This window comes from Suillus paluster (assembly GCF_016628075.1).
Source record: "Suillus paluster strain FC165 chromosome Unknown EDB91scaffold_2, whole genome shotgun sequence".
Classification (NCBI taxonomy): Eukaryota; Fungi; Basidiomycota; class Agaricomycetes; order Boletales; family Suillaceae; genus Suillus; species Suillus paluster.
This window is the reverse complement of record NW_024537562.1, coordinates 1212383-1240276: the sequence shown is the minus strand read 5'-3', so window position 1 is coordinate 1240276 and position 27894 is coordinate 1212383. Positions and strand designations below refer to the sequence as shown.

The following is a 27894-nucleotide window of genomic DNA, read 5'->3' as shown; positions in this document are numbered from 1 at the left end:
GAACACCACGTACATATGATAATGAGAACTATCCACCAATAATCCAATGCATTATAAGTAATACGCACAGTCCATGATGACAGTACATGTAATAGTCCGAAAGCAAATAATGTAAACTCATGTGCGCTAACTCCATCGCACCAATCCATTCTCAGGAGGGAGCGGCTCGTGGGGCCCCCAGTTGGACGGAAGTGGGGGTGCGTTACCAGTGCCGCGGCAGTATAAATCTAGTGAACCCGAGTCTTCTACAAATGTCGGGGAATCGTACTCCATTGAGCGCGATGTGGATGGATTGGGCAGAGGCGCCATCTGAGCGTTTTCAGGTAAAGTTGGCGTCGCAAACAATGTGGTATGAGAGAATGGATATAGAGGCAGCCCCACCTCCAATGGCTGCTTCTGGCTTGTCAATCGTACAATTTCTCTCATAAGGCCTTGTAATAACTTCTCTTGGCGAGCTGTGTAATGATGAATGAGGCGCCTTTGATGAAAGGGATACACGTACTACCGATGGGAGATCTCGCTCCATAGTTGATCATTGCTTGTCTGTGACACCAGTCAATAGGACGTGCCACGCGCTTCTAAACGATGGCATACCGCAAGACGTTGATTTCACCCCATACCTGATCTTCTCTTGCCTCATCCCCTACTTCTATGAAGTACTTGCAGACCTGGACTTGAACTACTGCGGCAAGGTACCAACAGATCTGGGGGTAGAGGATGAATGACTTCTGAGCGGGGCAGCTCAGAAACTCACTGTTACGAAAGGGTGCAATCGTGATATATCCAAAGAGGTCTCGGATAACTTATAGTAGGCTGAAAGAATGGCTCTTGCTGCATTGATACATCGGCTCGTGGAGATGCGATTCAAGTCAGTTATGTCAAGATAAGGATTATGTAGTGTAATTGTAGCTCTTCATTCAAGTCGACCTGTGAGGATTGAACAGAGGAAGACAAGGGCAACCACTTACGCGTGCGGTATAATATGGACCATATACAGGTCTGTATCCACCGAGCTATGACTGCCAGGCAGTTCGTTAGCGCTTGTCATTTTGAACATAGACGGGAGGTTCTCCAGGAAGTCACTATAGACAAGTCGATCGAGATCTACAAAGCCAGGTAATTGGAAGGGGTCTTGAAACTTGCTAGGCGCAGTCGGAGCACGTAAGTTTCCTCGGACATTGAAGTCTGTGACGCGACCGAACATCATGATGGCCTTGATAAGAAGTAGAAAAGAATCGGTGTATTTCGGTAGATGTGTCGTAAAAACGTCTTCCGTACACATGTCTTGAGGGTTGCTAGGCATTAATTGCTGAAAAGGGTGGGGTCAACCCAGAGTCATCAGAAGCTCTCAAACCAAAGAGAAATGACTCACCTCAGAGTCGAAGTCTTCCCCTCGGAGAGGAAGCTCGGTTCCGATGTCCCTCTCATCAATTGCGTGGATCCATCCACCGACCGATACTATACGATCAAATATGATTGTTGTCCACCAGGTACGACGACGTGACTCCAGATCTCTAAGGTCCTTCGGGGGCGGGAGGTACCCACCTGGTGATATAGTGTTGTGTGTCGAGAAAGTTCCTGGGTAATTTAACCGTAGTGGTATGGCAACTCGAGTCTGGAACCCTGCAAAAATCCAAATTTCGACCCAGCGTCCTTCTTGATAGAAATACCAAGCAAGCAGGATGCACGCCTGAACGACGGGGAAGATATCTCGACCAGTTGCCATAGTATTGTCGATATACTGTCGAGTTTTGCTAGCATGGAACTCTGCAAATTCATCACGTCTTGTGCCGTCGGGCAAAGTCGCCACGTTGCGAGAGGACCACCTGGAAGCTGACGCACACTACCACTACTGTCAGTAAAATCCAAGATTAAAGCTAGTGGCAGAATCACTATCGCATGGAGTATGGCCGAGTGTGGAAAGGAAGAATCCCTAGGATCCAGACGTACGGCTGCAAGAAACGATGGCCGATGAAGGATGCGAGGACCACAAGGATCGCACTTGAAAAATACGTCTATACTAAGAAAGCCTTAGTGAATGCGATGGAAAGAATGTCAGCCCTCACTAGTGCTCCAAAACATTTCGCTCAGGGAGATCAGGATTCCAGCCTGAATATATTATGTCGAGAATGGTGTCAGTGGAGCTCTTGTGCCCAACCTCGTATAGTTCTGGACTATTGCTGTTATCACGGGGATCAGAATCGTGCAGATGTCCTGGAAGTATCCGGTCTTTTTGGTAAGGAAGCGACGGTGTTTGAACAGAACTAGTCGCCTGACTTCCAGATGTGAAGGAAGATGAAGCAGATTCAGGGCGCAGATGACTGACACGGCGTAGTGGTTGCTGAGATGATTCTGATAGCCCGGTGTTTCGTTGCTCTTGAAGTTGCATCTTCAATCTCGCTACATGCGATTCAGTCAACGATTAGTTAAATTGGTGGTGTGACTTACAAACTTCTTCCTCCAGAAGCCGAATTTTTTCGAGAGGATTTGTATCTGGCGCCAAAGTGAGACCTTCTACTGGATCGTAGATGCACTGCGGTTCGGCGGGGTGCCTGAGATATGAATGTAAAAATTACCAGCAAAACGCACTCATAAAGAGCGTACGCGTAGTCAGGGGGCGCCGGCACACTTATGAGGGACTGCCACTGCCTGGTGCACAGTGAGTCAGGCCATCTGGACACCGAACGCCGAGAAATATAGTACGCACTTGACGCATGTGCTACAGTGGGGACGGGCGGCATCACATTTCTAGAGACAGCGTGGTTTCAGCCTTTGGCCAGCTAGGGCGGCCGATTGCAATCTCACAAGTTTTCTCTTTCGACATGGCCGACAAGCCTTTGGGGGATGTCAAACATTCCAAAGTATTCAAGAATTGGTATGTAGTTACCTGGTTCCTGCGAAGTGCAGGGCGGTTGGTAGCGCTAGCGGTTGGGGCTGCCTTGGGCATTAGTACGCGTGGAATATTGGTGCTGTGCTAGTAATGTCTGTGGCTCGGTCAATGCGTGGTGGTGGGGAAGCAAGTAGAAGGCTTCCGTCCGGTCAGCAGTTGCAGAAGAGGAAAAATACTCGGGGTGAGTACTAGTACTCAGTAGTCAAAGTCCTTTGATATAGACGAAGTCACGAAGAGTTTCGCACTTTCATGGACGCAAAGATACCATCATGAGCGTATTTGGGCGACTGGCCTCGCGGACCTTCAATAATCTTCCACCAGGTACAAGTTAAAAGTAGGTACAAGTCTGAAACGTTCTTTGCAAATTCATTCATTACCCTAATCGCACTGGCAATGGCAGTCATACTTACAGACAAGTAACCTGACCCAGCTAAGCATCAGCTCCGATATATTAACGCTGATATTACTCTAAGCGTGTTCTGGATCCTGTGTACAGGCCGCCAGACTCGGCCGCCGCGCACCAATATTTGTGAAACGCAAGTACTGACACAGTACTACTGGTAGTACCCTTGACCGAAGCAAACTCTCCCTAAAGGAACGACTGTTTTCCTTCTATTGGGGGAGAGTAGGCTTCCCTGGCTGTTCACACAGTCTACCTATTGACAAGTCTTTCCACGACAGAAGTTCCCACACAAGCGTTTTCCCGTTGCTCTAGTGAGTCACCCAAATCTTATGAAAATTCCTTTGGACTCGGATCGCCAAGCCTGGCCGCTCACGGAATTACTTGGTTCCCAACACTAGCTGGGAGTTTGGACGTGCGAGGGTACAGCATTGGCGGCACCGTGAGCCTTTCTGTGATATCGTCTGCGCTGATTACCTTGGCCGACGGCACAACAACCCGTTTAGGACGTCGTGCAGGCGCTTCCTCATCTGAATAGACGCGCGGAGCCATTTGGAGATAAGAGGACTCGATGTATTGATTTTTTAGGCTATGGTGCCCCAGTACAGAGGCACAGATAAACTATCTAGTTATCCGGTGTTTGCCGTGCAAAGATCAAAACCTACCTTGAAAGTCACGGCTTAAGGCCGGGCCTTGCACATCACTAGTTATAGGGGTTATGCATTATAGAGCACTAGTACTGGGCATGGAGACAGCTGTTACCAAGCTGAAAACGTGTGCAATGCTTCAAGCCGTATCAGGAGTTGGTCACAGGCATGGCTAACTTAGCAGGCGCCGTCGAGTGCCATCATGAGCAGTGCCAACGTAACTTCGAAGTTCTTGGGTTGAAGAGCTTATTGCCATAAGTATAATCGCCGCCTTGGGCATCACCTAATATGTACCGAAAAAAGATTGGGTTGAAACACTGAACAGTCTGAAGAAGGGGACGCTATCGCGGGAACAACGGGATACTGGGATATTAAAGGGCTTGAAATCTCAAACCCACAGTAACATCGAGTCATGAGCAAAATCATGATTGCGCAAGTTCTTGTGTAACGCGAGGTGCACCTACCTCATGTTCAACAAAACTGTCAGTGCGTGGAACTCGCACAACTTTCTCCAAGTATGGAGATCATAGTAGATCTAGTTTGTTTTAGGCAGGGTAGACGAGACGATAGAACAGGGGTTTCCAATTTGAGCCGATCGATGTTAGTCTAAAGGGATAGAGCATTGTAGCACGTAACCATAAACATCCATAATAGTGTAAAACGCCTTTCATGATCACTGTGGAATATTCACAGTTGCTCCATACGTTCATTGCTGACATTCTAAGACCTGTTCTCCGGGTTAGATAATAGCTAACATTGCCCCGAGATTCGAGAATATAGAAATGACTTACAACACTGTGGCAACGACACGCCTAGAATGTGCTGCGTGTCTGAATTCGGTCAAGTAGATACCTGGAATGTGGACGTATGTGAACAATCAGGCAAGCTCTACGGGAGCAAGAGTATCAACCTTGCCAGGTGCCGAGGTTCAGACGGCCATCGGTAACTGGGATCGAGATGGTGGCGCCGATCAATGATGTCTTTGTGTGAGAGACACTGGAAACACATTGTTCATGAGGACGGCGCCTTTGAAATTCGACAAAGCGACATACGAATCGCTGTAGACACGCATATGAGCCTACTTGTCAGCAAGCAGTGAATGTAAAATAAGCACTCTGGGCCTTCATCTGTGTGCATCCAGTTAAGACTCTCGGGAACGATATTGTCCAGAGCCATGTCCATATCTATTGAAGAGTTCAGCCAACATCGTCGTCCCCTTTCGGTTCATGATATCTCTCCTTTGCGAACGTCTGGAACACAGAATACGATTAGCACTGACCCGCAGACCTGCTTCACAGAATACCGACCTCGATCATAATTTTCATTAATCGTCAGCGCGGCTGACGTGTGTTGACTATAGCAGTGTTCGAGAACGACCGAAATACAAGTTGTACAACACTCACATGAAGAGGAAAAGCATTCCAACCTGTGCAAGATGTGATCTGAGCATTGGATTGAAAGAGCTATCAAATCCTAGCGCTCCATACCTTCACGTCCTTAATACCTGGTGCAATCTGGGTGTACACCTCGTCCGTGACAAGATGACACCCTTTGGATTTTTGTGGAAGCGTAAATGTTTTCTGCCAGCCCATAGTATGCAAGCAGTAAAAAGAGTTATGCTTGCAAGTTGCGACTCTGAGTGGAAACACCACTTGAAAGCTGATAAACACTTGTCACACGATCATTGAACACTAAGTTGCATGCTGCTCTCAAGATATGCATTGTATCTCTCAAGGTGTGCAAATAATAGGTTCATTCCAAGGCACAGCTAACTACATACTGAGGAAATTGTGTCTAGCAGAAGGCATCAATCGTCCATGGCACCGTACCTCTTCGAACGTTCTAAACCACCACGATTGCCTGGTACATTACGATTCCTACAGTGATTGGCATAATGGCCCTTTTCTCCGCACTGCGTATGATGAGTATTTTCCTTACAAAGATATATGAAAACAAACCTTGAAACACAGCACTTCGTCGAGGTTTCTACGAGGTGGTCCACTTCCGTTCGGTCCTCCACTGTGCGACATCACCTGCGGACCCATGGCTCCTCGGTCAAAATCAGCATACCGACCATATCCTGGCGGTGGGGGGCCGAGATCACGATTTGAAGGCGGTGAGGGAGGCTCATATGATCTAGGTGGTGGTAAGTTGGGTTTTGGGCTGTGAAAAACAAATTAGTCGAGTAAAAAGAGCGAGTGTAAATTACACGCACTGGCCACGAGGGCAATCTGGACCTAGTGGGCACAAGCCGGTGAGGTAGAGTTGACAGGCGACACGACGAACATGCTTGCGAGGGCATGTCGGTCCTATCGATGTGCAAATATCAATACAGTTAATATATTCAACGCAAAAAGTAACTTTATTGAGGCGCACCTAGTTTGCAGAACCCGCGTTTGTAATCAGGACACTCAACACGGCGTTCCTTGGGGTGAGCATACAGGCATTCATCTCCTGCGGAGCAATAACCATACTTTGCATACCACCAACACTCCGGCATGCGCCTGAGATTGTACTCGTGTAAGAACTCGCACGCATCACCCTTTTTACACAAACCACGTAGCCAATGTTTACAGACTGTAGCTAAACGTTCTCGCTCACGGGGATGGGTTGGCAATTGCTTGGGGGGCTGAAAGTTCTGTGAAGAGGGCGTTGTATGTCGTAAAGGACAGTGGAGTGGTCCCAGTGGACACCCTGTCGGGGTCAACGACAAGCGACATATTTGATCATCTCCGGGACCTGTCAGTAAAAGAGTCGGTGATTTTTAAAAACGGGAAATCACCTTTATCAAGCTTGAGGCCAAGTTCATTCTTTATATACAGCTCTTCTGGAAAGTTGTTTTGGTGGAATTGGGGATGTACGATGTCCCTGAGGGCTGATGGACCAGCTAATGGATTGGTGGTCATTATAGACGACTCGAAAGCGGAGCCTCCGTGCCTGACTAAGTGACTTGAAGTATGCGACACGTGACTTACATAAAGGGGTTCTTGGCAGGTAATCAGTACGTTAGAGTGATTAAGGGATGGGCATATGACCATTTAAATCGCCATGAGATAAAACGAGGTGTAATACGTATCCTCCCCGTCAGGCTCTCTTCCCTGCTATCATAAAGCATGAAATCGGCGTCACCCTTGGTTGATTTTTCAATCTTTTTTCTTACTCTCCTCACATTGACATGTTTTCTTCTACACACATACGGTCGTGTTTCCGTGAGAAGACGTCTACCACCTGGTCCTCCCACAGGTTGGTTTGGGAATTTCAGTTTGCCAACCAGCTATCAGTGGCTTCATTATGCGAAGTGGAAAGAATCATACGGTAGGACACATGGAGCACTAGAGGTAACGCTTATGAAAGAACTTTACAGGCGACCTCATCTATGTCTACATTCTGGGTAACCCTATCATTGTCATCAACTCTGCACAGGTGGCAGAGGACCTTTTTGAGAAGCGGAGTAGAAATTATTCTTCCAGGTAAGTTATATCCATCTCGCGACTCGCTCGTTTGATTAGTCTAATGGAAACCACAGGCCCATCAGAACTATGGTAGTCGAACTGTAAGTGCCACTGTGAATTGATTGCTGATGCGTGTCTGAGAGCCGCTAGAATGGGATGGGATTGGCTCTTTTCGTCAATGCCGTATGGGAGCAGGTGGAAACAACGTGCGTGGTCATTCTAGCATAGGCGTGTAAAAATGCAGCTTCGGCCTCTCAGACAGATCGCTCTTCCATCGTCACTTTCGCAGGCTACTGACGTCCAACTATCACCCAGTCGTAGTAAAGGAGACCTTATACAACTCTTCGAAATTTGGCCAATACACCGGATGATTTTGCTCACCACTTGCGCCGCACGGCCGCAGCTATCATTATGAGAATCTCGTACGGACATGAAGTTTCGGACCAAGGTGACATTTACGTGACGCTGGCAGACGAAGCAATGCAGGGTCTTGGCATGGCAGGCATCTTTGGCTCGTTTTTGGTTGATTATCTACCATTTTGTAAGTTGACCACACGAGTGGTAATCAACAGCACTAACCAGAGTTCCTGCTTGCAGTGAAATACGTTCCTGCATACATGCCCGGCGCAAATTTCAAGCGTCAAGCACTAATATGGCGCAAAATGACTAAGGGCCATGATCGACAAACCATTTCAGGCAGTGAGGGAACGCATGGCGAACGGCACTGCCATTCCATGTTTTGCGCAGAAGGAACTGGAGAAGTTGCAAAAGGGTGCAAATCCGGATCCCGACTATGAGACCACGATTAAAAATGTCGCAGGTATCTCCTATGCAGGTCAGGTAAAAGTTTTAGTTGCACAAGAACATGTCAATGCTGAATCAATTCTAGCTGGTGCAGATACGGTTTGCTGCAATATCCGCGAGCTCTCTGATGCCCACTGATCTGATTTACAGACTGTTTCTACCTTGCTTTCATTCGTCCTGGCGATGCTGGTTCACCCCGAAGTGCTTAAACGAGCGCAAAAAGAACTTGATGATGTTCTTGCCATGGAGCGCCTGCCAACGTTTGCCGACAGATCTGATCTGCCATATATTGACTGTATTGTTTGGGAATGTCTACGATGGAACCCAGTGCTCCCTATGGGAGTGGCTCGCCTTGTATCTTCAGATGATGAGTACAACGGTTATTTTATTCCCAACGGTACCTCAGTCTTGCCTAACGTTTGGTAAGTCAAATGTTGATTAAAAACGGTGAAGCTTACAGTTTGTAGGGCAATCCTGCACGACGCCAATGTTTACCCGGATCCATTAATTTTCAGTCCTGAGCGTTTCTTGGACCAAGCAAGGAACGAAGACCTTGGTATCAACAAACTTCCTTGGCCAGCCTTCGGGTTTGGAAGACGGTTTGTCGCAACAAATATCTTTATTTGGCCAACATTATTCACTTCGATCAGGATCTGTCCTGGACGCTGGCTGGCGTACGAATCTGTTTGGTTTTCCATAGCGTGTATTCTATCCGTGTACTCAATTGAGAGAGCCATTGATGAGAATGGCCTCGAGATTGTACCAGAAGTGGTGTACACTGCCTCTCTACTTAGGTATGCCATGCCATTCCTTTCAGAAGATGTTCTATTGACAAACACGAATAAGCCGACCTAAGCCTTTCAAGTGTCGCTTTATACCTCGATCGGAAAGAGCTGATCAGTTAATCAAGGGTACTGCCTCCTGAGCGCGAGCCGCTGCACGTATCGGCGGGAGGTTTAGAGCGTGAACTTCTGGTTCTTCCCCAATAACAACTTTTTCGGCTTCACGCACTTGATGGATGAATTTTGATGTTGCGTTATGACACACATGAAACGAGTACATCTGTAATTTTGGCTACACAATGCTACCACATGCCCAGCACCGTAGATTCAAAACCTGCTCGCCTTAATCTTTCGACAGCCTGGTTCACACAATCAAACCAGGAAATATCATCTTCCTGTCCTCCTTCGGCATACACTTCAAGAAAGTATGCATCATGAAAGGTGTTTGAACCTAGGGATGGTCGTCGGTCTATGCGTGAGATTGGCATGTTAAGTGCCTTGATTGCCCGTGAAGCATCCCATGCTCCTGAGCTTCTATCAGGTAAGAGACGAATCAGAGCACGCCTCTGATAGGTAGGTGGTGATTTCCATGGGACCCGAGCATCCGTGCCATAGGATACGATATAGAAACGTGTTGTGTTCGCTGCAGAATATTAGGCCGTTCCCGTACTGCATCAACGACATCACGTACATTCTCCATCTTGAATGCCAGTGCGCAATACTTCCAGGTCACGAAACAACGAAGTCACGACCGTGGAACAAATCGCCGCACTCTTCAAGGGGTCAAAACCATTGGAGGGCGGGTTGAGCAATGCACGAGCAGCACTCGCAGTCGAGTCGGTCGGCACAAGCGATGCTCTTGGAAGGAACTCCTTCAAAAACATCTTACACTGGCCTAACGCCTGAATGATCAGTCAGAAAGTGCAATATGCATGATGAGGGACATATATATTTTCACTTGCTCGTGGCTGAGAACGTGTTCGATGTCCTCCATTTTGACATTTTGGCGAACGACCAAGGAATGTTCGATCGGCATATTTGTCTCCCCTCTCACGAAACTGTCCCGACCAATGATTCTGCATCGAAGTAGGTTGTAGGTCTCGATCACCGACCCGTTGGTGCTATTTTCTTGGGGTATAATACCAAAGGGCAGCTCAGACGATAATGACTCGAAGACGTCTGGAGGATTCAATATATCATAGATGAACGTTGATGGTCACAGGGAGAAACAGTAATCGACTTACCGGCGATGGTCTGCTTCGCGACATAATGAACGCAATCGCCAAAAGCGTCAAATGCCGCCTGATGGGAATATGTTCCGAGCGGACCTAGGAAAGCCAGTGCAGGAGCATCGGGGCATGATAATGCCGAAGGGGTATTTAGCATCGATGGAGTCTATATCGTGCTCCAAGTTTTCAAAGTCCAGGGCGTTCGGTTCAATGGTCTTGATGAATTACACGTGTCAAACGTTGGAGCGCTGACTACCGTATGTATCATCATATAAAAATTCCAAGGTTAAAGTACTTCATGAACGGAGACAAAACATGGCGGCCTTTATAATACATTATTTATTGTGATAAATTACTGACGAGGCAGACCGTTGCGACAAAAAACTAGGATAAGGATAAGGATGGGGTCTAGGTCAATTATCTTAAGGAAGTGCCGTGTGGTACTGAGGTGCGCTTGTCTGCGTAACGCTAGTACTGGCACGCAGCTGCTGATTAGTGACGGTAGGGACTGGTCTCCCATCCGCAAGACTCGAATGCACGACTGCCGGACCGCCGACTTCCAGAATGCAAGCATCTAACATCCTATGGTATCGGTCTGAAAATGTCTCACTGAGTACTGCAAGCGGAAACCGTCTAAACAACTTACGTGCAAGGGGAAGTCGCTCGGCCATCTTGCTCAATGCCAACCTGAGCCAGATTTTGTTATTGGGACAATCACTTGGCGTTGTGCAACACTGACCTTACAAAATCAAGCTCTGCCTGTAGGGTTTCCATCTGTTGAACACAACCAGCGTCCTGAGCAGCATGGAGGAAACGGCTAAAAATTCGCCCCGCGAGATACCAGCAAAACTAGTAAAGCGGATAAGATACAGGCTAACTCGGGTTAACTAACACATACCGGGCAGAAATAGTCCAAAAGTCCGATATCATAGTTCGTAGACCACACCGCATATATGAGATCAAGGATCGTACGGGCACTCTCGAGTATCTTGGCAGCGGAAGTGCAATTAGCCCTATGGATATTCGAGTGAGGTTCATGAAGTAAGATTACTGATCTATAAATAGGCCAATGAGCTTGCACGAGTGGTCATAGAACTGAAACTACTTACACGTGTGAGGTCAGGAAAGTGGTGTATAGGTGTGAGTCCACCAGCCCCGTCCTGAATGGGTCTTTCAGGTTACTGGGAAATGACGATCGGAATGACACGAGCAGCTGATCTAATTCCGAGAAGGCAGGGGACGACCGGATGTCCGGCTGATCTCCATACCCCTGGGTTGCAAAGTTCCCAACTGGTAAGAATTTCGGATCTCCCAAATTCGATTTGATCTTGTATCGGTGATTGAAGCTTTTGATGAAAGACAGAAGCATAGTGCTCTTGATATACAACGTGAAGGAATCGGTGATATCGGGTGGATGAAAGAGCACCGCTTCTCTCACATGACACCACTGCCGCACGTTATAGTTCACAGGTATCTAAGTGGACTATTAGCTAGCAGGAAGAAATGCAAGTGTCAATACTGACCCCCAACTCAAACTGCTCCATCGTGACTGGGAACATTTGGGCAATGTCGTCGTCATCAAGGGAGAGCGCCCAGCCAGTGCCGGATCCATGTTGGCGATCAACCGCATATGCCAGCCAGAAGGTGTTTCTCCGAGTTTCATCCTCGATTGGAGTGCGAGGCGGAGAGATTATCGACAATGTGGGGGCACTCTTATGTAGCGAAGAGAAAGGAGGGCAAACGTTGAGTCCCAACGGTATCGCAACGCGTAAAGTTTGTCCACTGCAAGTGTATAACTGTCATCAAGAGCAGTCAGCGATATTCTACAATTTAGATATAATAAAACATAACAACCTCCACCCATCTGTCACAAGCTGGTAAGTGAGTGGTTATCCGACTGGAAGATGAGCTTACTTCGAGTGACACCAATAGTACCACATCAGCAAAACGTACGCTGGGAGAAAGTTAGTTACTACATAGTCCGCTTGCATAGACCCACTGACTTTGCACGCATTGAACTAAGTGTTGACCTTTCTTCAAGTACTTCTCGATCGCTTCCTTAGCGTGGATTGCTTGTTGCTCTGCAAATGTATCAGGCAGGTCTGGTTGTGCGAATTGACCTTCGTCTTCCACAAAATGATTGTCAGCGAAACGGGCGTCGAAAAGATGAGCTCTTTACATGAGAAGTCTCTGGCATCTGTTCGAGGTCCTCCAGCTGCAGTGTAAATGGCACTGACAGCGCATATAGCATGTAAAATGGGAGCGATGGGAAAGTCAGGGTGGTCCGGTGGGTATGACAACAAAGCTATGAAGGTGCCTCTGTGAAAAAGGCGAGATGCGTGCGGGTGAAACAAGAAGAACATCTCCACCCTGGTACAAATAGTAAGCTAAAGAAATTACTCGGAGAAATGAATTACAGGTGACGAATGAGTTCCAGGTGAGGGAGGTTGGCAGGCCAATGTGACCAGATAACGTCTAGCAGGAGAAATGGGTTAAATTACAAGAAGCAAAGATGGGTCATCACGCGTACCCGTGCTGGATGAGAGCATGGGAGCATCGATCCCGACGCTTGCACCCCCCATGAGACCCGAATTGCCATTCCAAAAGTACGGGTTAACCGTCTGGGCATCCACGTCCAAAGTAGATGGTGATAATAGGGAATTCAGCTCACTCGGAAAGCTCATTGTGGATGCCGATCCGGAACGTGAATTCAATGGCACAGATTGAATAGAACTAGGTGAATTCTGGGTAGACGAGGCAGCTGAACTGCCAGGTGGATTTGCATCAGGGGATGTTGCCTGCTCCTTTTGACTTAAAAGTGTTTCGAGCTCCTCTGAGAACGAGAATTTGGTGACGAGTCCCACGAATTTAGCGAGCCAGATACGTACTTATCCGAGTCTCCAGTCGTTCAAACCTGCTCTTGGGACTGTCCGATGGGGTAGATGGGATCTCCGTCGTTGCAACTGATGGGAGATTTGAACGCAGGACCACACTACGAGCGGTGGCGCGTACCTTCGTCGAATGTGCATTCCGGCGTTTCCGGCAGGCTCGCTCCAGGCTGAGCATGATCGCGAGCATGCTTATGCGAACGAACACAGGTCGAGCACGGTCGTCTGGCATCACTGGTGGAGCGTCTGAGCAATGGCAGGTCTCATCTAGTCATGACTTTACCATTTCTTATGGTAGTATAGGTCAGAATCGTGGATTAAATGACATCTTGAAACTCACCAATTTGCGTCGTCTGCACTGGTGGCAGGCCTAGAACGAATTTGAGTGATTCGGGAGTGAAAGAGAAAAGTCTGGCACCTGATTTCTCTTGAGGACAGTAGCGCCGCCCGTTCCCGAACCTACTGAACCTGGTGCTTTAGGCATCGATAAAGATCGGAAACGTGATTCTGATAAAGAGTATGACGGCGAATAATTACAGCATGCAATATTGGACCAGCTAAGTAAGGTCCGCTAGAGCGAATAGCACAACTTGAAGAAGTGCAGGTTCAAAGATGCTTGAAACGTCGAAGAACAACCACAATGCCCGTACGTGCTATAAGTGACTATTGCTCCACTATATCCGGGATCATTGTTATTTATGGCACTCAAGATCAAAACCGCAGTCACTCTGACTGAACACGCCACCCTCTCGAAAACTAAGAACCCGTCAGACGGGAAAATGCGACATATAGGTCGTAACGGAAGCAACAACATAAATGGGCGTGATATAGTAAAACAAGGAAAAACCATCTATGAGCATGGGAAGAACAATCCACTCTCATACGATAACACAACCACGGCCACTGCGCTTCTTTTCCTTCGGGGGAGGGTTCACTTTAAGTCTGCTTCATCAAATCTTCTTATGTGAATGATGATGTATACTCACGAACAGCACGGATAACCTCATCAAACACGGTCTTCAGGCCCTTCTGCGATAGCGCAGAACATTCGAGATACTTGACGGCACCAATGTCCCTCGCCATCGAGACTCCTTGCGTGTACTGGATGGGCTGCATGCGCCTGCGTACATCAGGATTAAAAGAGATGCCAGGTAACATGCCGGACTTACCGGTCACGCAGCTTCTCGATGGTAGCAGGATCTTCGCGCAAGTCTAGTTTGGTGCCAACCAAAACCACCGAGGTAGATGGCGCATGATGTGAAATCTCGGGCCACCACTGGATTGCGGGGGTCAACGAAAGCAGTGAGGGTATTTACTTGAAGAGTGACACACTTTGGTTCTAACGTTCTCGTAACTAGGTGGACTGACGAGTGAGAAACAGATCAGGAAGACATCCGTCTGAGGGTATGAGAGTGGACGGAGACGATCATAATCTTCTTGTCCAGCAGTGTCCCATAGACCGAGAGAAATGGTTTTCCCGTCGACCATCACATTTGCAGAGTAGTTATCGAATACTGATATTGCGTGAGCCGGCAGCGCTTTCAGGTCACCCACCCGATCATACCTGTTGGGACGTATTCTCCCTACGAGATAAGTTAAAATGTTGTTCTAACATAAGCGCGCATAACACTCACTGGGAAAGCATTCGTGGTATAAGAGATTAGAAGACACGTCTGCACCACTCATAAATCCCTCAACGCCAGAGCCTCGATGTGGAGAAGAACTTGCCTTGCCAACAGCACCATCACCAACCACAACACCTGAATCTTAGGTTAGCTGATATCAACAATGCGCAAGTAAGACTCACATTTGATGTTGTGCATTCTGATTGATGTCCTAGTTGGTTGCCTGAAAGAGAAGCCTAAGGAGAGCAATGTGTCCGCAGAATAAGCGAGTGCTTGTGTAAACCTGCCAATTTCGCAAGTAGATAAGCCCAGGTAGTTGCGGCTGGTGAGCAAACTGAAACAGAGCGTAACAATCCAAGATACGGTGTCAAACATACCTTCAATTTCGGAAGATTAGTAGGAGGCGAGGCGAGTGACGACGAGTTGGAAAAAGAAAGCTTTGCGCTTAGGATCAGTGTGACTATAGGCTGTCCTTGATGGGCCAGCCTGATATCCTCTCCGCAAACCTACAATAAATGAATCAACACCGAAATATTTGGTCCTATTTTCTCACGTATCCCTAGCTAATGAAACACTGCACAAGTTTATTTGTCCCTCAGCGATATACTCTACTCATCAAATACTTCAAAATCAATATCTACAGGGTTGACTTGTACTGTTCCAGTGTCTCCAGTAGTACACGCATATGACAGTTTTTGAGAAGTAGAGACGGGGTTTGTGTGACCCCATCGAACACATTAATTAGGAAGCCCTAACTTCGGGTTCCAAAAATGTTTGTTATATGAGAGTCAACCTTAAAATGCTTGGCAACAGAACCGGCGGCAAGAACAAATACATCTCGAGGCAAAACAGTATACAAGTAAGGTAGGATGGGCATGAAAACAACGGTGTACAGGTCTGAAACAGATGCCAAAGCCAAGTGAGAAATTCTGGAGCTGATAAATGATGAAAACCGTTCAGATAACGACATACAAAGGCAAAGCGGATCGAAAACTAGTGGAACAAGCGAACAAGATCACTCAGGCTACGTCACCCTGCGTTTCTTTGACGGTGGTGCCAAATCGTCAGATACGTCCATTAACACTCCTTCGACTTCCGCTTCATCCTTCTCCTCTGCTTCGCGATGGGAAACATGGGAGGTAGAAAGATCGAACGGGGCCATCAACCCAATGCCTAGCCCAATGAGGCCACCACCATTTGATTCTGACATTTCACTATCCGGTAAACGGAAATGCCTCATCACTGGGCTTTCCGCGTCTGGACTGGACCGCGGTGGTGATACAACCCTCTTTTCAGGCAGATGTCGTAAAGTAGGTTCAAGCGGCTTGAAGGGGCTCCCAAAGGGATCGTCGCTCGTCAGGCGGGCAGGGCTTGGTATTGCTGTGCTGTTCAAACTGCTCGCCGAAGATGAGAGCGAGTTATCAGAAAGCCAGCCGCCCTGCAAGTCGAAGGAGTTGCTCATGGCAGACTTTTTCCGGTCATGGCTTTTGCGACGTAGACCACCGCCGAGTGGGGAGTCATTCAAGCGTTTGCGGAAGTCAAGCCGAGTATACACTGGCACTGGCGAACGACCATCAGAAAATAGGTGGCGTGGTGAAGGTCTAAAGATGATAGGAGAGCTTCCTTCGGTGAATATGCTGCCAAGGTCGCTAAACGTCTTTCCGCGGAATGTGATGCTGCATGGAGTATTCATAACGCTCGCCGTACCAGTGCTTGGGGAGCTTGAGTCAATGACAGAAGAACCTTTTGTAGCAGGAGTGGCACGCGCGAGCATGGATAGGCAAAATTCTCTGGCCCCAGAATGGAGGGGGTGACTGGGACTCGGGAAGCGCCAGGGCTGGTCAGAAGGAAGGCGCGGCGGAGAGTGGCGGAACGATGGCGTCAACGTTGGATCGTAAGGAGACATGGGAACAGCAAAGCTTGATGTCTTTGGGGACGCGCTCGTGTCATCAGCTTGCCTTGTCCGGGAATCATAGGAATCTGGCATCATGAAGCCCTCATCCAGCGGTCTTGTGTGTTTAAGGATGGGAGGAGATGAAAGGGCAGGAAACTCATTCTGTTCAATGACAGGTGCTGAGGGCGCGGGCAAGTCATCGTCATCTGCTTCATCATCCTCTGGGTCTGGGGTAGGCGTTATGCTATTCCTTGACGATAAGGCCGACCCTCCGGTTCCTGACTTCCTGGATTTGTTGTCTGGTCCCCTTGAACCTCGACAATCTTCTGCATAATTTTCCTTATCATGATGGTTACTTCGTTCCCCTGGAGTGAGAACAACTTAGTTATTAGGGTTTGCGACCTCGGGTATAAGCTTACTGCCAGATCCGCGGCCACCGCGCGTGCGATCGTGTCCCTCCCGACGATTCGACATAGCAATCTTGTGTTTCTCATACACATGTCGCCTCCACATGCTCTTCGCATTGACCCCGGCGTACGTTCTCCTGCAGAATGTACAACGCAGCCTTGGCTCTTCCCCTTCAGGCCAGCCATCTGGACCTAAAGCCTTGAGATCCTTTTTCTTGGCTGGGCACCATCCTCTGGGTGGTTCGAGCTGGGGAGGATAAGGAATTGCATCTGGATTGTTTGATGAACCATTAACGAAATCATTCTGATCTAAGAACCAATCTGGATTCGCAGCCATCAATGAGTAGGAGAGGCCTTCTGGATAAAGGTGAGCGTTGGGAAAGGCAACAAACGGGGGGTGAACAAAAACGAGGTTCGGATCAGACGGGGAGGGATCCATCATGGGCATATGTTGAACTAAGGATGACGCTGAATGCGTCCGCACAACAGATTGTAACTTCGGCGGGGGCGGCGGGATGGGAGCCGAAGAACCATTTGGCGTATATGGTTTTGGCTTAAATGAGGCAGCTGCAGGCGTGAAAAAAGGGAGATCCGAAGTAGACGTCAAACGTCGTTTCAGAGCGCGAGTTGTGTTCGTAGATGATGTTGCAGTAAATGAAAGCGAGGTGCTCAGAGTGGGTCGTGTGTCAGACATGGCAGGTGACTGCTAGGCTACGTGGATCGATGACTACTTTTAGGCACTATACATTTCGTGCCCGACACAAGAAGTACTCACGCGTAAAAAAGACTTCTGATGGTGTCTTTAACCAAGATAATTAGATATTGACGTGCGTGACGGTGGGCGGGATGGCAAGGGATATCGCGCGAGCTGCGAAAACTAACGACCAAGATGATGTACTCAGTACGCTTATTTCTCACATTTCAAGCGGAGCTGACACGTCTCTCACTTCCTCAACGCGTCGGTCACGTGATACTTTGAATTTACGGGAGTACATCGAACCCCGACGGGGCAGTACTGATGAGAAGTAGGTATGGCCCATAGTCAACTATGTTTAGCACGGCCATCCCAGTACCACACCACCATACAATGAAAAGCTAGGCACATGGCCTATAAACTGCCAAGCAGCCCAGGACAAACAAAGACGTACTTATACCATGAATGAAAAATGGCTGGAACACAACTTGAGAACATTCTATTTTTCAGAAGGAGTGAATTGATCTATAGTGCTAGAGCAATGTACCTAGTCAATGCGACGACATGAGCGCGTGCTGGAAGTATTTTATTCTGGTTTGGCTCACCCAGCAATCATAGCCATACCGCCCATAGGAGTGATAGGTCCAAGGAATTTCAATCTGGATACCGCATGATGATATTAGAGCACGGGCAGGACATATAAAGAGAGATCCCGCACTTTTCTCCCCACAGAACAAGTGCCATGATTGAGCCGGAGAAGACCAGACCTCCTCCCGCGATAGCAGGGCCAGCAAACTTGTGTGTCGAGAATCGAGGATGCATTGCAATCGCAAACAAGGCCAGGCCATTGAATATCTTTGTTCTGAGTCGTTAGAAACAAGTCATACATGAGGAGGGATTACGAACCGCGAAATGAGACGCCGTTCCCCATGCGGACAAGCGTTCAGGAGTGATACCTGACCTGCGCTTCAAACCATGGGAACCAAATGCGCCAGCAATCATTCCTGCAGCAGCTAAACGGCAAGCACAATAGACGTGATTCAGATCATGACGGTCGACAAGCTAACAATATAGCCAACCAAAGATAGCCCCCGACTTCCAAAGGAGCGAGGGCGTTACAAAAGTCGATCCTCGCGGGAGAAGTGGCGTCGAAGAGTTAGGAATCGTCATCTCTGTGTCGACTGTGGCTATAGACAGTCGAGTGTGGGTGATGTTACTGATGTAATCAATATACAAGCCGTTATATTGTTACCGAGCGCTTACTGTAAAAAAGCCATCTTCGTCGTGGTTGTATAAGTACTTGCCAGCCATGGGTAAAGCACAGAAAAAGACAGGAAAGGGTCGGCTTGATAAGTATTATAAGCTTGCAAAGTACGCATTTCCTTGGAACACCATCTCCTTATCTAACGCATTGTATCTAGAGAGCAAGGTTACCGTGCGCGGTCGGCCTTCAAGCTAATTCAATTGAACAAAAAATACGCCTTCCTCGAATCAGCCCGATGCTGCATCGATCTATGCGCGGCACCTGGAGGTTGGCTACAGGTTGCTAGCAAATACATGCCTACGAATAGTGTCATCGTCGGTGAGTGCTTTACGGACACTTGAAGATCAATCTTGATTCCTTCATTTCACTCTGCAGGTGTGGATCTTGTACCAATTAAACCTATCCCTCGTGTCGTCACATTCGCTGCAGACATAACCACTGCGCAGTGTCGTAACCTCATTCGTAGCGAGCTCAAGGATTGGAAGGCAGATGTTGTTCTTCATGATGGTGCACCAAATGTCGGTACTGCATGGGTGCAGGACGCATACAGCCAATCCGAGCTTGTGCTGATGAGTTTAAAACTTGCTGTGGAATTTCTCGTCAAGGGCGGGACGTTTGTCACCAAAGTGTTTCGAAGTGTCGACTACAACAATCTCATTTGGGTCTTCAATCAGCTATTTGGAAAGGTGGAAGCTACAAAACCTCCGTCATCCAGGTGTGTCTTGTCATCGTGGTCATGTCCTCTATTATTTATGTGGAGGTAGAAATGTGTCTGCTGAGATTTTCGTAGTCTGCCGGGACTTCCTTGCGCCCAAACACATCGATCCAAAGTTTTTGGACCCCAAACATGTCTTTAAGGACCTGTCTACTACTATCGCATCTGGTACAGACAAGGGTACTTCTGCGAACAATGCACAGGCCAATGTGTTTCAACCTGAAAAGAAGCGTCGGAAACGTGACGGTTACGATGATGGGGACTATACTTTGTTCAAAAAGGCTTCCGCAAGTGACTTCATTCGGAGTGCTGACCCAGTGGCTGTGCTCGGGCTGGTCAACAAAATGACCTTTGAGTCGCAAGAGGAAAAAGAGTATGATTGTTAGTCTTCTGTTGTGCTGTCTTGACGAGTTTTAGATGGTTGCAGCTCGATATCACTAGTCGCGAAGTAGAGGCGAGCTGCGAGGATTTGAAGGTGCTCGGCAAGGGAGATTTTAAGAATCTACTCAAGTGGCGGTCTGCGCTTCGTCAAGAAGTCGGTGTCGCCTGCTTATTCAGTTGGCTGCGTCCCTCACAATTGCCCACAGATCGGCTTAGACGTCAAGGCGAAGGACGCCCAGGATCTTACAGAGACCGTTGAGATCACTGATGACGTTGACGAAGAGCAGCAGATTCGAAATGAGGTCTGTCTTCTTGGAGGCTATGAATTCCCATCATTCTGACTCGTGTATTAGCTCGAAAGGTTGAACGTTGAGGCAACTGCGCGAGCCAAGCGCGAACGACGTCGTGCAAATGAGATTAAGACCAAGACCATTCAACGGATGCAGCTTCAAATGACCGCCCCGTTAGATATTGGTCTCGAGCAAATCGATGCTTCGTTAGGAATGGGCCAAGAAGATATCTTCGATTTGACGGGTACTGAAAGGCAGTTGAGAAATAAAGGCGGGATTGGGATCATACGACTGGATGAAGACACACCGGAAGATGAGGTCGAAGACGAGGTGGTGGCAGGTGAAGATGAAGAGGATGAGGTCCTCGATTCTGAGGAAGAAAGGGATCGAAAGGCGTCCCGACTTGAGGCGGAATTGGATGGCCTATATGATGCTTACCAAGACAAACTGAAGGAGCGCGACACCAAATTCAAGGCTAGGGAAGCGAGAAAGAAGAACGGGTTACTGGAGGAATGGGGCGGTATTCAGGAGGGCGATAATAATGAAGGCGACGAGGAAGGCGGCTGGGACCAAATGGAGGCCGCAAAGGGGGAAGATGACGATTCCTCGGACGAAAGTGACAACGACGAACCTGAGACACCAGGCCGAAAGAGAAGAAGACCTCAGGCAACAGAAATGAAGTCCCACAAGAAGGTCAAGCTCGTGACAAAGCTAGCGGAGCCAACCGCAGGAGGTCGTGCTTCTCAGGTATGGTTCAGCCAAGAGCTTTTTGGCGGTCTAGAGGGTCTTGATGACATAGAGGATCATGATGAGGATCATGATGAAGGGGAGGATGTAGACATGGCCTCGGTGCAGCATGATGGCGGCGAGGAAGAATGGCAGGATGATGTACGTCCCAAAATGCTCGTTTTAAGTTCCATGCTTATGAGATCTCTTAGCCTGCCGTTACATCGGATGATGACTTTGAGGTTGTGCCCCAGCAGGACGACGAAGACGTTGAAATGTGGGACGCCGGGGGCGAAAACCAAGATGAAGCTAAGAAGGAACACATCGAAAGTATGTGCAATGCGCCTACCTGGCATTCTTGATAAACTCTCTGACCAATGTCCCAGAGTATGGCCTAACTACAGTGGAAGCCGTGTCCATCGCCCAACGATTAGTAAATCGCCAAACTACCAAAACGCACCTTCTTAATGACGGATTCAATCGCTTTTCTCTTAACGCAAAAGACGGCTTACCGTCATGGTTCTTAGATGATGAGGCCAAACACTACAAGCCGAATATCCCTGTGACTAAGGAGGCTATTGCTGCTCTGCGAACACGTCAACGCGCACTGGATGCACGTCCAATCAAGAAGATCGCAGAGGCCAAGGGGAGGAAGAAACTACGGGCCACACAGCGGCTAGAGAAGGCGATGAAGAAGGCAGAGGGTGTAAACGAGACGTCAGATATGACAGAGCGCGAGAAGGCAAAGCAGATAGAGAAGCTTATGCGTAGAGGAGCTGCCAAAGCAAACCAGAAGAAAGAAACGAAAGTGGTGGTTGCGAAAGGTGCTCAGAAGGGAGTCCAAGGCAGACCAAAAGGCATCAAGGGGCGCTATGTCATGGTCGATGCAAGGATGAGAAAAGAGGTGAATCCTTTGGCATGTGCGTTGATCTTGCAGAAACTGACTGTTCAACAGACACGGGCCAAGAAACGGAGAGAAAAGGCAAATAAAAAGCGAAGATGAGGGTGACCTGTTTACCACACATAATCGATCTCATCCAATGCTTGCGGTATTATTCATCGGGTCTGTGACCTAAGAGCATCGATTATTGTTCTTAGTGTATACAATGATGGTAAGTTAAGGGACCGGAAGATGCGACATAAAGCCCTGAGCAGGGGTTGAAACAGAGCTGACAAGGTCACATGATGCGAGGAACCGAGTCCAAGCTTCCTGACCGATAGAGTTATCAAACGTCACCTAGTTCATGAATGAATATACCGTATATTCAAATATCGTGCTTGCGTACCTGACAAGTGGTAAACTTCTGGTTGCTCTCCAAGTCCAATGCACTTTCTGTTATGACTGGCGCAGAAACGGACTGGTCCATGTTCGCACCCGGTGGAAGCTGAGTTGTCTCGATAACTTTGCGCACACTCAAACTAGTTTGAAGGAAGTAAGTCCGACCGCGGAAGTTGAATGTAGCTGGCGGCTGTGGTTGGATCGCTTCACGGTCCTGAGACGTTAAGCTTCCAATGATCAGGTGAATGAGATCCAGTTCCAAAAGCATGATTGAAAGAAGCGCACAAATATCGCAGCTGGTTCGCATATTCGACGAGCAGCGGAGGTTGGTCACCTGCACAAACATCTGTGTAATCAAAGACAGTGAATTGAATATCCATTGGGCTACCCCAAAGTTAGTTCTTATCGCACTAGACTTGAGACTTAACGAACCGATCAGGCATCATGACATCCAACGTGGATTCAACGCCTTCGAGGCATGTTGCTGCGGAAACGTTGACAACCACCTCTTGAGGGTTAGGCTCTGCGTTCATCGAATGTTCCTCCGAAGTGGCCGAGTCCTGGAATAACTCCAGAGATGACGAAGTATCATGATCGACGTCGAGGTCCAACGTTGATGAATCACCAGCCAATTCGCGGTCCGAGTCACCATGCTCAAGTCCTGCCGCTTTGGACCTAGTCATATCTGACATCGAGAACTCCAATTCTATCTTGATCACCTCTTGATAAAGACTATTCTCAAGCTGGGACTCTGGAAGCGTGCGATACAACACGCGGTGAAGGACTGTTTGGTTGGAAGGTGGTGAATTCAATAATGTGGCAGGGAGACTGGCAGTCCCGATTAGCACGTAGGCGAAATGGCTGTAGCATTATTAGACGCACCTGGGAACGAACGTGAGTGGAGTGTTTGAAGTGTGCAACCATTTCAGAATCTTTGATAGTGTCCAATTCCCCTTTAACGGGGGACTAAGGACGCTATGTCCGACCGGTGACGGAGGCACAAGGACAATGTGTCCAAAGCTTGGGTGATGTTAGAAACAACCTCCTTGATCAACTGAGCACTTACGAGGCAGATACGAGTCTTTCGTGACCAGGGGTGAGGGGGGCACTCTGGAGCAGTGCCTCAAGGTCTTTGGGCTCCCTTCAAGAAAAACGTCAGTAGAAAACTCAAGCTAACTTGCAGGACAAGCTGACTCAGTTTTAGTTACCACTTTTCCCTGCCTACCTGCCAACCCACCAGTCTTCGACATGTCTTCAGTGGCAGCAGCACCGAGCCAATCTGCAACTCTGCGAACCCGGAAAGATCCACCTTTGATCATCGTCCAAGGTAATGACCGAGGGGAAAGGAATGGGTATATAGAGTACGTGTGCGGCATGAAAGAGGGCGCTACAGAATGCTCGAGCTTTGTCTTTGTTGGCACACAGCAAAGGAGGGGTGAAGAATTGCCAGTTTGAGCCTAAGCCCTCTATCAGTCCAGCATGATGACTGTTGTTCTTATAATGGCGTAGCTTACCTCCGTTGAAGCACGTATGGCAAGCCGTTTTGCAATGTCCATTTTTTCTGTGTCTTTAGCACAGATTCTGATCTAAAGCCATTTTCAATAGATGCTCGAATGACAGATAATTAAACCTGCCTTGCCCTTGTGACCAAGGTTTTCTACATAAGCACCAGCGAGACGTGAAATACGTTGGACCAAATCCTGGCGAATAGGTCGCTTTGAAGGCAGCTCAACGATTTCATCAATGATACCCTCGGGGAAAGTTAGTTTCCTATCACTGGCACGAAGTTCCACAACCTTACCCTTTTCATCTCACTCAGGTGCTCCGTGAGTTGTTTCATTGCGCCTCTCAATCCCTCCACTCGCAAGGCAAGTGGATTAGAAGCTAGTGAAATGTGGACGTTATACTGCATGGAAAGCTGCAGTAAGTCAGCACCATCTGAAAATCTGTCAACAAGAGGAAGGCTGCGACCTGAATGGACTCTACCTTTCCCAAGAATGAGAAAAAGTTGACTGGGGTTGAGAGAGAATGCTACAGAAGTCAGGCTCAGGATGGGAGCAGTACAGAACAAAACTGACTTTTGACAACAACCTCTGTCTTATCCCGCTGCCTTCTCTCGATTTCCTTTAGTGAAGGCCAGTTCCACTGCTTCTCCATAATGGATTCCGCATATTCTACTTTCCGTCTGGAACTACGCGTCCAAATAGGGTCGAGGTTATACAATTCTGTAAACTTCCGTAGCTGGTCCTTGCTGAAGGATCGACAGAGTGTGTCCAAGAGATTATTGTACTCTTCGGCATATTTAGACGACTCCGGGGACGAGTGTCTCTTAGGTCTGCAATGCTCTATATCATCCAAGGTTGGCTCCAAGCCAGCAGCGTGTATTGAGGCGAGGTAAAGGTCGACACGGGTAGGCTCTAGTGGATTTCGAGACTGTGAGGGTGTTTCACTCTCCACCACCTTCGTGTCTCTGGGGGCTTGGGCTCGCTTTCGCGGTTGCGTTGTCGCTGGTGCATTACTAGGCCCAGCAGATACTGTCACTGTCTGCTGAAAGCTACTTGTTGGAACAGCCGAGGTTACCAACGCTGCTTGTGACGAGTAGAGTCTACGCTGCCAACGCAGGCACGACGAGCACAGCGAGCGCGATGTCCGCAGTAACGGAGACGACATTCAAAAAGAAGGCCTGGTGCGTTCGAACTTCGAGGGTTAAGTAAATATTATATCTGCAGTGACTGACTGGTGATATAACTTGATATAGATAAGTACAAACAACCAGAAAAGGCAGCATAACACAGCCACCTCACTCGAAAATTGTTGTAGCATATAAGTCTGTTCAATACTGTTAAATGATGAGGATGCCTTCAGAGCCCTTCAGCAGAGCCAGCTTCAGCAACGCGGCGGTCTGCGAACATCCCCTTCTCATCATCCTCACCTACCTCGCCTTCCCAACCATTGTCAGCGAGGTATTTCATGAATTTGACGTCCTCATCAGCGAGGTCAACCCCAGTCATATCTGGGACACAGAAATATGTGACCAGGACACCAGTTACGCCGCAAATGGCGGCAATAATGAATGTCCACCTTCAAAGGCCGTTCAAGAAATGGATTAACATCAACGAAAACTTCTAACGCACTGTTTACCCAGATTGTTCTGTATGGGAGTAAAAGCCTGAGTGCCAACGGCTGCTCCAGTCTTCCCAATAGCAGCAGATAGGCCATAGCAGGTGCCGCTGTTAACTAGTTTGTACGTGATCATTTGTTTGTCATTAATGACGCACCGGATCGGAGTCGCATATGATTCGGAGCTCGTCAGACCAAGCATATCACCCGGTCCCTAAGGTATAAATTTTGAGATAAACATCGATGGGCTCATAAAGATTGCACAAGCACCATGTTTCCGACCGATTGCATAAGCCCATAGCTAGGAGAAGCTGTCAAGAGAGCCAGCGTGATCTAATGAAATAACTCACAAAATGATGAATAATGGTATGATCTTCGTGATCTTGTCGTAAGCCAGTCCAATTATGAGGCCAAATAAGAGGTATCCAGAGAAGCCAAGCATCATCTAAATACGAATCGGTGTGCGGTTATGATCAAAGAGGCATTGCCTACTGTATTTCTTCGACCCAGCCTATCACAGAGATAGGCACCCACAAAAACACCAGGAAGGGCGATTACTCCGAGAAGAAGTTGCCATTCTGCCGTCTTCTTTATGTCGCCATTGTGGATAACGCTTGAAATAATGGTACCCGAGAAAACACCGTTAGGGAATGTGACCTATGCGAGAAAGAGTGAGTCCGCAAAACCCACGGCCGCAACACTTGGCTCACAAAATCGTAAAGGAACCTGGTTCTAAGATGAGATCCAGACTAGTGCCTTCGATTCATGCACGACTCACCAGGCCCCACAAGTTCCAATCAGCTCTCGCCAATAGCGCTTGAACACGAGTTTGTATGGGACGCGACCTGAGATCAAATTGAAAACAGAAGATACAAAAGCAAACTTATGCATACGCTTAATGGCACCCTTGCGGTACAGCTTAGAGCTCAGCATCCGAAGACGGAAGAAGAATACAGTCAAAGGGAGCATTATGCCAACACCAAAGCACACGCGCCAGACCGTCTCAAGATGGCTCTCCCCAGCTGCCGACAAGACAATCAGAAACACCGATACGGCGAGGGGGCCGCCAAACTGATTCAAAATGTTGAGACCTCCGTCAAAGCAGCATATGCATACGCACAGATAGAACAAAGTTCGTGACCATGATGAATACTGCTCACGTCCTAAGTTATACACGTTTTGGATAAATGATACAAACTAACCTGGACCGCGATTATTCAGTGCTGTCTCGTTCGCAGCTTCGCTAGCACTCGTGGAGGAAGCAGGATATTCGCCTCCGACACCCTAACAAGGGAATTGAAAACTGAGCATTGAGAATGCAGCACGAGCAAGATACATACAACACCCGTGATGCCTCGAGCGAAGGTCAGGAACCAGAATAATCCCTGGGCGCTTCCATGGGCACCGTGAGCCGCAGTGCCAAGGGTAGCACCAATGACAATCATTAAGGTTGTTGTCACAAGGGCAACTTTACGTCCTACTCTGTCGCAAATCAAGCCCACAGATACCTGACCCAGTACAGCACCTTTTGAATTTCCAGATTAGATGTATGCAGGGGTCGCGTTCTTACTACTGCATAGTATGACACTCACCAACCAGCAAGGCATTTGAGACTCGAGTGGATACAGTCGATGTGTAGTCTTTCGGGTATAACTGCTTGAAGATAACCTAGTAAATCAAGTCAGGAACTTTCTGGTTGTCGTATGGTGTCCGACGAACGTTGCTCATTGTCATCAGATTATTTTGATCTGTGATGCATCAGGTGACCAGCTGCTATCTGCGGTAAAGCCAAAACCTACAACCGTCACTAATCAAACCAAAACCCGCGGCCAGGATGGTGAAATATGCACTGAGAGACTCTTTTTTATTGAGATCATGTGCTGTAGCCTTCAGTTCCGCTGCATGGGTCCTTGCAGTCAAATTACGAATGTCATCACTGACACCAGCCTTCGTCTCCTTCTCATCAACGGAGTTGACATCTTTCTCGTTAGACATGCCGAGGGTGCTCGAAAGATAACAAGCTGGTGGGAGATAAATGAAGGGTCTGCGGCGCATTTTCATCGAGCGATCATTTTATAAGTGGGCACACGTGCTACAATAGTGGGGGATTGAGCTACATGATTTGGCGCTGTCAACACTCGGATCACATACATCCTAATGCAGGGTGCTTGCAGTCCTGAGGCTGAACGTTGTAGCAATTGTGAACTTTGAGAACAGGAAGGTTGAACGTGTCTCCATTCGTCCGAGGCACAATTATGCCTCAAGATGCAGATTAGGCTGCAGTGCCTTCCTTGCTCAGTGTATGAATAGTGGACGAAGACCAAACGAAACCATCATTGAGGGCAATGATGCTGCCTGAGGCGTCGTATAATGATCTACTAGTATTAGCATGAGCTATAGCAAAGGA

At 48.1% G+C, this 27894-nt stretch overlaps 13 protein-coding genes across 13 annotated transcripts; 3 read left to right on the top strand and 10 right to left on the bottom strand.

Annotated features, from left to right (window-relative positions):
• Nucleotides 1–53: 53 nt before the first annotated feature.
• EDB91DRAFT_278719 (uncharacterized protein) lies at nucleotides 54–3179 on the bottom strand. The gene is made up of 13 exons (XM_041326690.1): nucleotides 2888–3179; nucleotides 2806–2835; nucleotides 2708–2748; nucleotides 2605–2649; nucleotides 2449–2552; nucleotides 2067–2400; nucleotides 1894–2020; nucleotides 1373–1843; nucleotides 969–1309; nucleotides 755–911; nucleotides 595–704; nucleotides 503–543; nucleotides 54–455 (listed from the first exon to the last, which is right to left on the bottom strand). The coding sequence occupies exons 1-13, from the start codon at nucleotides 2945–2947 to the stop codon at nucleotides 127–129; spliced, it is 2190 nt and encodes a 729-aa protein (XP_041183898.1). The 5' UTR covers nucleotides 2948–3179; the 3' UTR covers nucleotides 54–126.
• A 1254-nt stretch (nucleotides 3180–4433) lies between these two features.
• On the bottom strand, nucleotides 4434–5621 carry EDB91DRAFT_1097698 (uncharacterized protein). Its single transcript, XM_041317075.1, has 9 exons — nucleotides 5425–5621; nucleotides 5341–5363; nucleotides 5245–5291; nucleotides 5178–5187; nucleotides 5052–5123; nucleotides 4990–4995; nucleotides 4848–4933; nucleotides 4729–4789; nucleotides 4434–4664 (listed from the first exon to the last, which is right to left on the bottom strand). Exons 1-9 carry the CDS (start codon nucleotides 5527–5529, stop codon nucleotides 4658–4660), a joined length of 417 nt encoding a protein of 138 aa, XP_041183897.1. The 5' UTR covers nucleotides 5530–5621; the 3' UTR covers nucleotides 4434–4657.
• Nucleotides 5621–6853, bottom strand: EDB91DRAFT_1097692 (uncharacterized protein). Its single transcript, XM_041317074.1, has 5 exons — nucleotides 6720–6853; nucleotides 6314–6667; nucleotides 6153–6246; nucleotides 5896–6100; nucleotides 5621–5849 (listed from the first exon to the last, which is right to left on the bottom strand). The coding sequence occupies exons 1-5, from the start codon at nucleotides 6841–6843 to the stop codon at nucleotides 5745–5747; spliced, it is 882 nt and encodes a 293-aa protein (XP_041183896.1). The 5' UTR covers nucleotides 6844–6853; the 3' UTR covers nucleotides 5621–5744.
• A 103-nt stretch (nucleotides 6854–6956) lies between these two features.
• On the top strand, nucleotides 6957–7779 carry EDB91DRAFT_278416 (uncharacterized protein). Its single transcript, XM_041326689.1, has 4 exons — nucleotides 6957–7252; nucleotides 7302–7407; nucleotides 7464–7595; nucleotides 7652–7779. The coding sequence occupies exons 1-3, from the start codon at nucleotides 7051–7053 to the stop codon at nucleotides 7492–7494; spliced, it is 339 nt and encodes a 112-aa protein (XP_041183895.1). The 5' UTR covers nucleotides 6957–7050; the 3' UTR covers nucleotides 7495–7595; nucleotides 7652–7779.
• Nucleotides 7302–9251, top strand: EDB91DRAFT_1097685 (cytochrome P450). Its single transcript, XM_041317073.1, has 11 exons — nucleotides 7302–7407; nucleotides 7464–7490; nucleotides 7540–7595; nucleotides 7652–7687; nucleotides 7716–7930; nucleotides 7987–8028; nucleotides 8090–8229; nucleotides 8344–8615; nucleotides 8661–8792; nucleotides 8844–8987; nucleotides 9040–9251. Exons 3-11 carry the CDS (start codon nucleotides 7546–7548, stop codon nucleotides 9116–9118), a joined length of 1110 nt encoding a protein of 369 aa, XP_041183894.1. The 5' UTR covers nucleotides 7302–7407; nucleotides 7464–7490; nucleotides 7540–7545; the 3' UTR covers nucleotides 9119–9251.
• Nucleotides 9137–10460, bottom strand: EDB91DRAFT_278033 (Prephenate dehydratase-domain-containing protein). The gene is made up of 4 exons (XM_041326688.1): nucleotides 10220–10460; nucleotides 9934–10154; nucleotides 9667–9877; nucleotides 9137–9618 (listed from the first exon to the last, which is right to left on the bottom strand). The coding sequence occupies exons 1-4, from the start codon at nucleotides 10359–10361 to the stop codon at nucleotides 9278–9280; spliced, it is 915 nt and encodes a 304-aa protein (XP_041183893.1). The 5' UTR covers nucleotides 10362–10460; the 3' UTR covers nucleotides 9137–9277.
• A 166-nt stretch (nucleotides 10461–10626) lies between these two features.
• EDB91DRAFT_1233936 (uncharacterized protein) lies at nucleotides 10627–13576 on the bottom strand (the record flags this gene model as incomplete). The annotated part of the gene is made up of 15 exons (XM_041321154.1): nucleotides 10627–10820; nucleotides 10851–10891; nucleotides 10944–11053; nucleotides 11103–11259; nucleotides 11314–11678; nucleotides 11728–11986; nucleotides 12119–12158; nucleotides 12208–12330; nucleotides 12384–12574; nucleotides 12622–12679; nucleotides 12735–13037; nucleotides 13093–13167; nucleotides 13217–13338; nucleotides 13419–13462; nucleotides 13511–13576. 15 exons carry the CDS (start codon nucleotides 13574–13576, stop codon nucleotides 10627–10629), a joined length of 2148 nt encoding a protein of 715 aa, XP_041183892.1.
• Nucleotides 13577–13722: 146 nt separating this feature from the next.
• EDB91DRAFT_1097661 (small GTPase Rac1) lies at nucleotides 13723–15239 on the bottom strand. Its single transcript, XM_041317072.1, has 9 exons — nucleotides 15095–15239; nucleotides 14900–15039; nucleotides 14821–14852; nucleotides 14727–14765; nucleotides 14657–14675; nucleotides 14425–14606; nucleotides 14262–14368; nucleotides 14079–14212; nucleotides 13723–14026 (listed from the first exon to the last, which is right to left on the bottom strand). Exons 2-9 carry the CDS (start codon nucleotides 14913–14915, stop codon nucleotides 13971–13973), a joined length of 585 nt encoding a protein of 194 aa, XP_041183891.1. The 5' UTR covers nucleotides 14916–15039; nucleotides 15095–15239; the 3' UTR covers nucleotides 13723–13970.
• Nucleotides 15240–15412: 173 nt separating this feature from the next.
• Nucleotides 15413–17917, bottom strand: EDB91DRAFT_1097657 (uncharacterized protein). The gene is made up of 3 exons (XM_041317071.1): nucleotides 17794–17917; nucleotides 17031–17729; nucleotides 15413–16976 (listed from the first exon to the last, which is right to left on the bottom strand). Exons 2-3 carry the CDS (start codon nucleotides 17464–17466, stop codon nucleotides 15742–15744), a joined length of 1671 nt encoding a protein of 556 aa, XP_041183890.1. The 5' UTR covers nucleotides 17467–17729; nucleotides 17794–17917; the 3' UTR covers nucleotides 15413–15741.
• A 57-nt stretch (nucleotides 17918–17974) lies between these two features.
• On the bottom strand, nucleotides 17975–18966 carry EDB91DRAFT_1097655 (uncharacterized protein). The gene is made up of 5 exons (XM_041317070.1): nucleotides 18792–18966; nucleotides 18619–18725; nucleotides 18431–18567; nucleotides 18318–18371; nucleotides 17975–18259 (listed from the first exon to the last, which is right to left on the bottom strand). The coding sequence occupies exons 1-5, from the start codon at nucleotides 18880–18882 to the stop codon at nucleotides 18238–18240; spliced, it is 411 nt and encodes a 136-aa protein (XP_041183889.1). The 5' UTR covers nucleotides 18883–18966; the 3' UTR covers nucleotides 17975–18237.
• Nucleotides 18967–19021: 55 nt separating this feature from the next.
• On the top strand, nucleotides 19022–22091 carry EDB91DRAFT_1242379 (Spb1 C-terminal domain-containing protein; the record flags this gene model as incomplete). The annotated part of the gene is made up of 10 exons (XM_041322178.1): nucleotides 19022–19083; nucleotides 19134–19294; nucleotides 19352–19691; nucleotides 19741–20064; nucleotides 20109–20226; nucleotides 20279–20374; nucleotides 20426–21250; nucleotides 21301–21418; nucleotides 21475–21992; nucleotides 22044–22091. The coding sequence occupies 10 exons, from the start codon at nucleotides 19022–19024 to the stop codon at nucleotides 22089–22091; spliced, it is 2610 nt and encodes an 869-aa protein (XP_041183888.1).
• A 93-nt stretch (nucleotides 22092–22184) lies between these two features.
• Nucleotides 22185–25079, bottom strand: EDB91DRAFT_277723 (uncharacterized protein). Its single transcript, XM_041326687.1, has 12 exons — nucleotides 24446–25079; nucleotides 24354–24398; nucleotides 24169–24305; nucleotides 24002–24118; nucleotides 23882–23953; nucleotides 23562–23824; nucleotides 23434–23508; nucleotides 23250–23387; nucleotides 22800–23195; nucleotides 22653–22751; nucleotides 22375–22594; nucleotides 22185–22325 (listed from the first exon to the last, which is right to left on the bottom strand). The coding sequence occupies exons 1-12, from the start codon at nucleotides 25035–25037 to the stop codon at nucleotides 22206–22208; spliced, it is 2274 nt and encodes a 757-aa protein (XP_041183887.1). The 5' UTR covers nucleotides 25038–25079; the 3' UTR covers nucleotides 22185–22205.
• On the bottom strand, nucleotides 25071–27884 carry EDB91DRAFT_1097646 (major facilitator superfamily domain-containing protein). The gene is made up of 16 exons (XM_041317069.1): nucleotides 27639–27884; nucleotides 27287–27579; nucleotides 27207–27235; nucleotides 27080–27155; nucleotides 26828–27012; nucleotides 26690–26771; nucleotides 26608–26639; nucleotides 26381–26558; nucleotides 26266–26332; nucleotides 26198–26213; nucleotides 25980–26144; nucleotides 25838–25932; nucleotides 25758–25788; nucleotides 25646–25701; nucleotides 25502–25597; nucleotides 25071–25448 (listed from the first exon to the last, which is right to left on the bottom strand). The coding sequence occupies exons 2-16, from the start codon at nucleotides 27546–27548 to the stop codon at nucleotides 25229–25231; spliced, it is 1590 nt and encodes a 529-aa protein (XP_041183886.1). The 5' UTR covers nucleotides 27549–27579; nucleotides 27639–27884; the 3' UTR covers nucleotides 25071–25228.
• Between the last annotated feature and the right edge of the window lie 10 nt (nucleotides 27885–27894).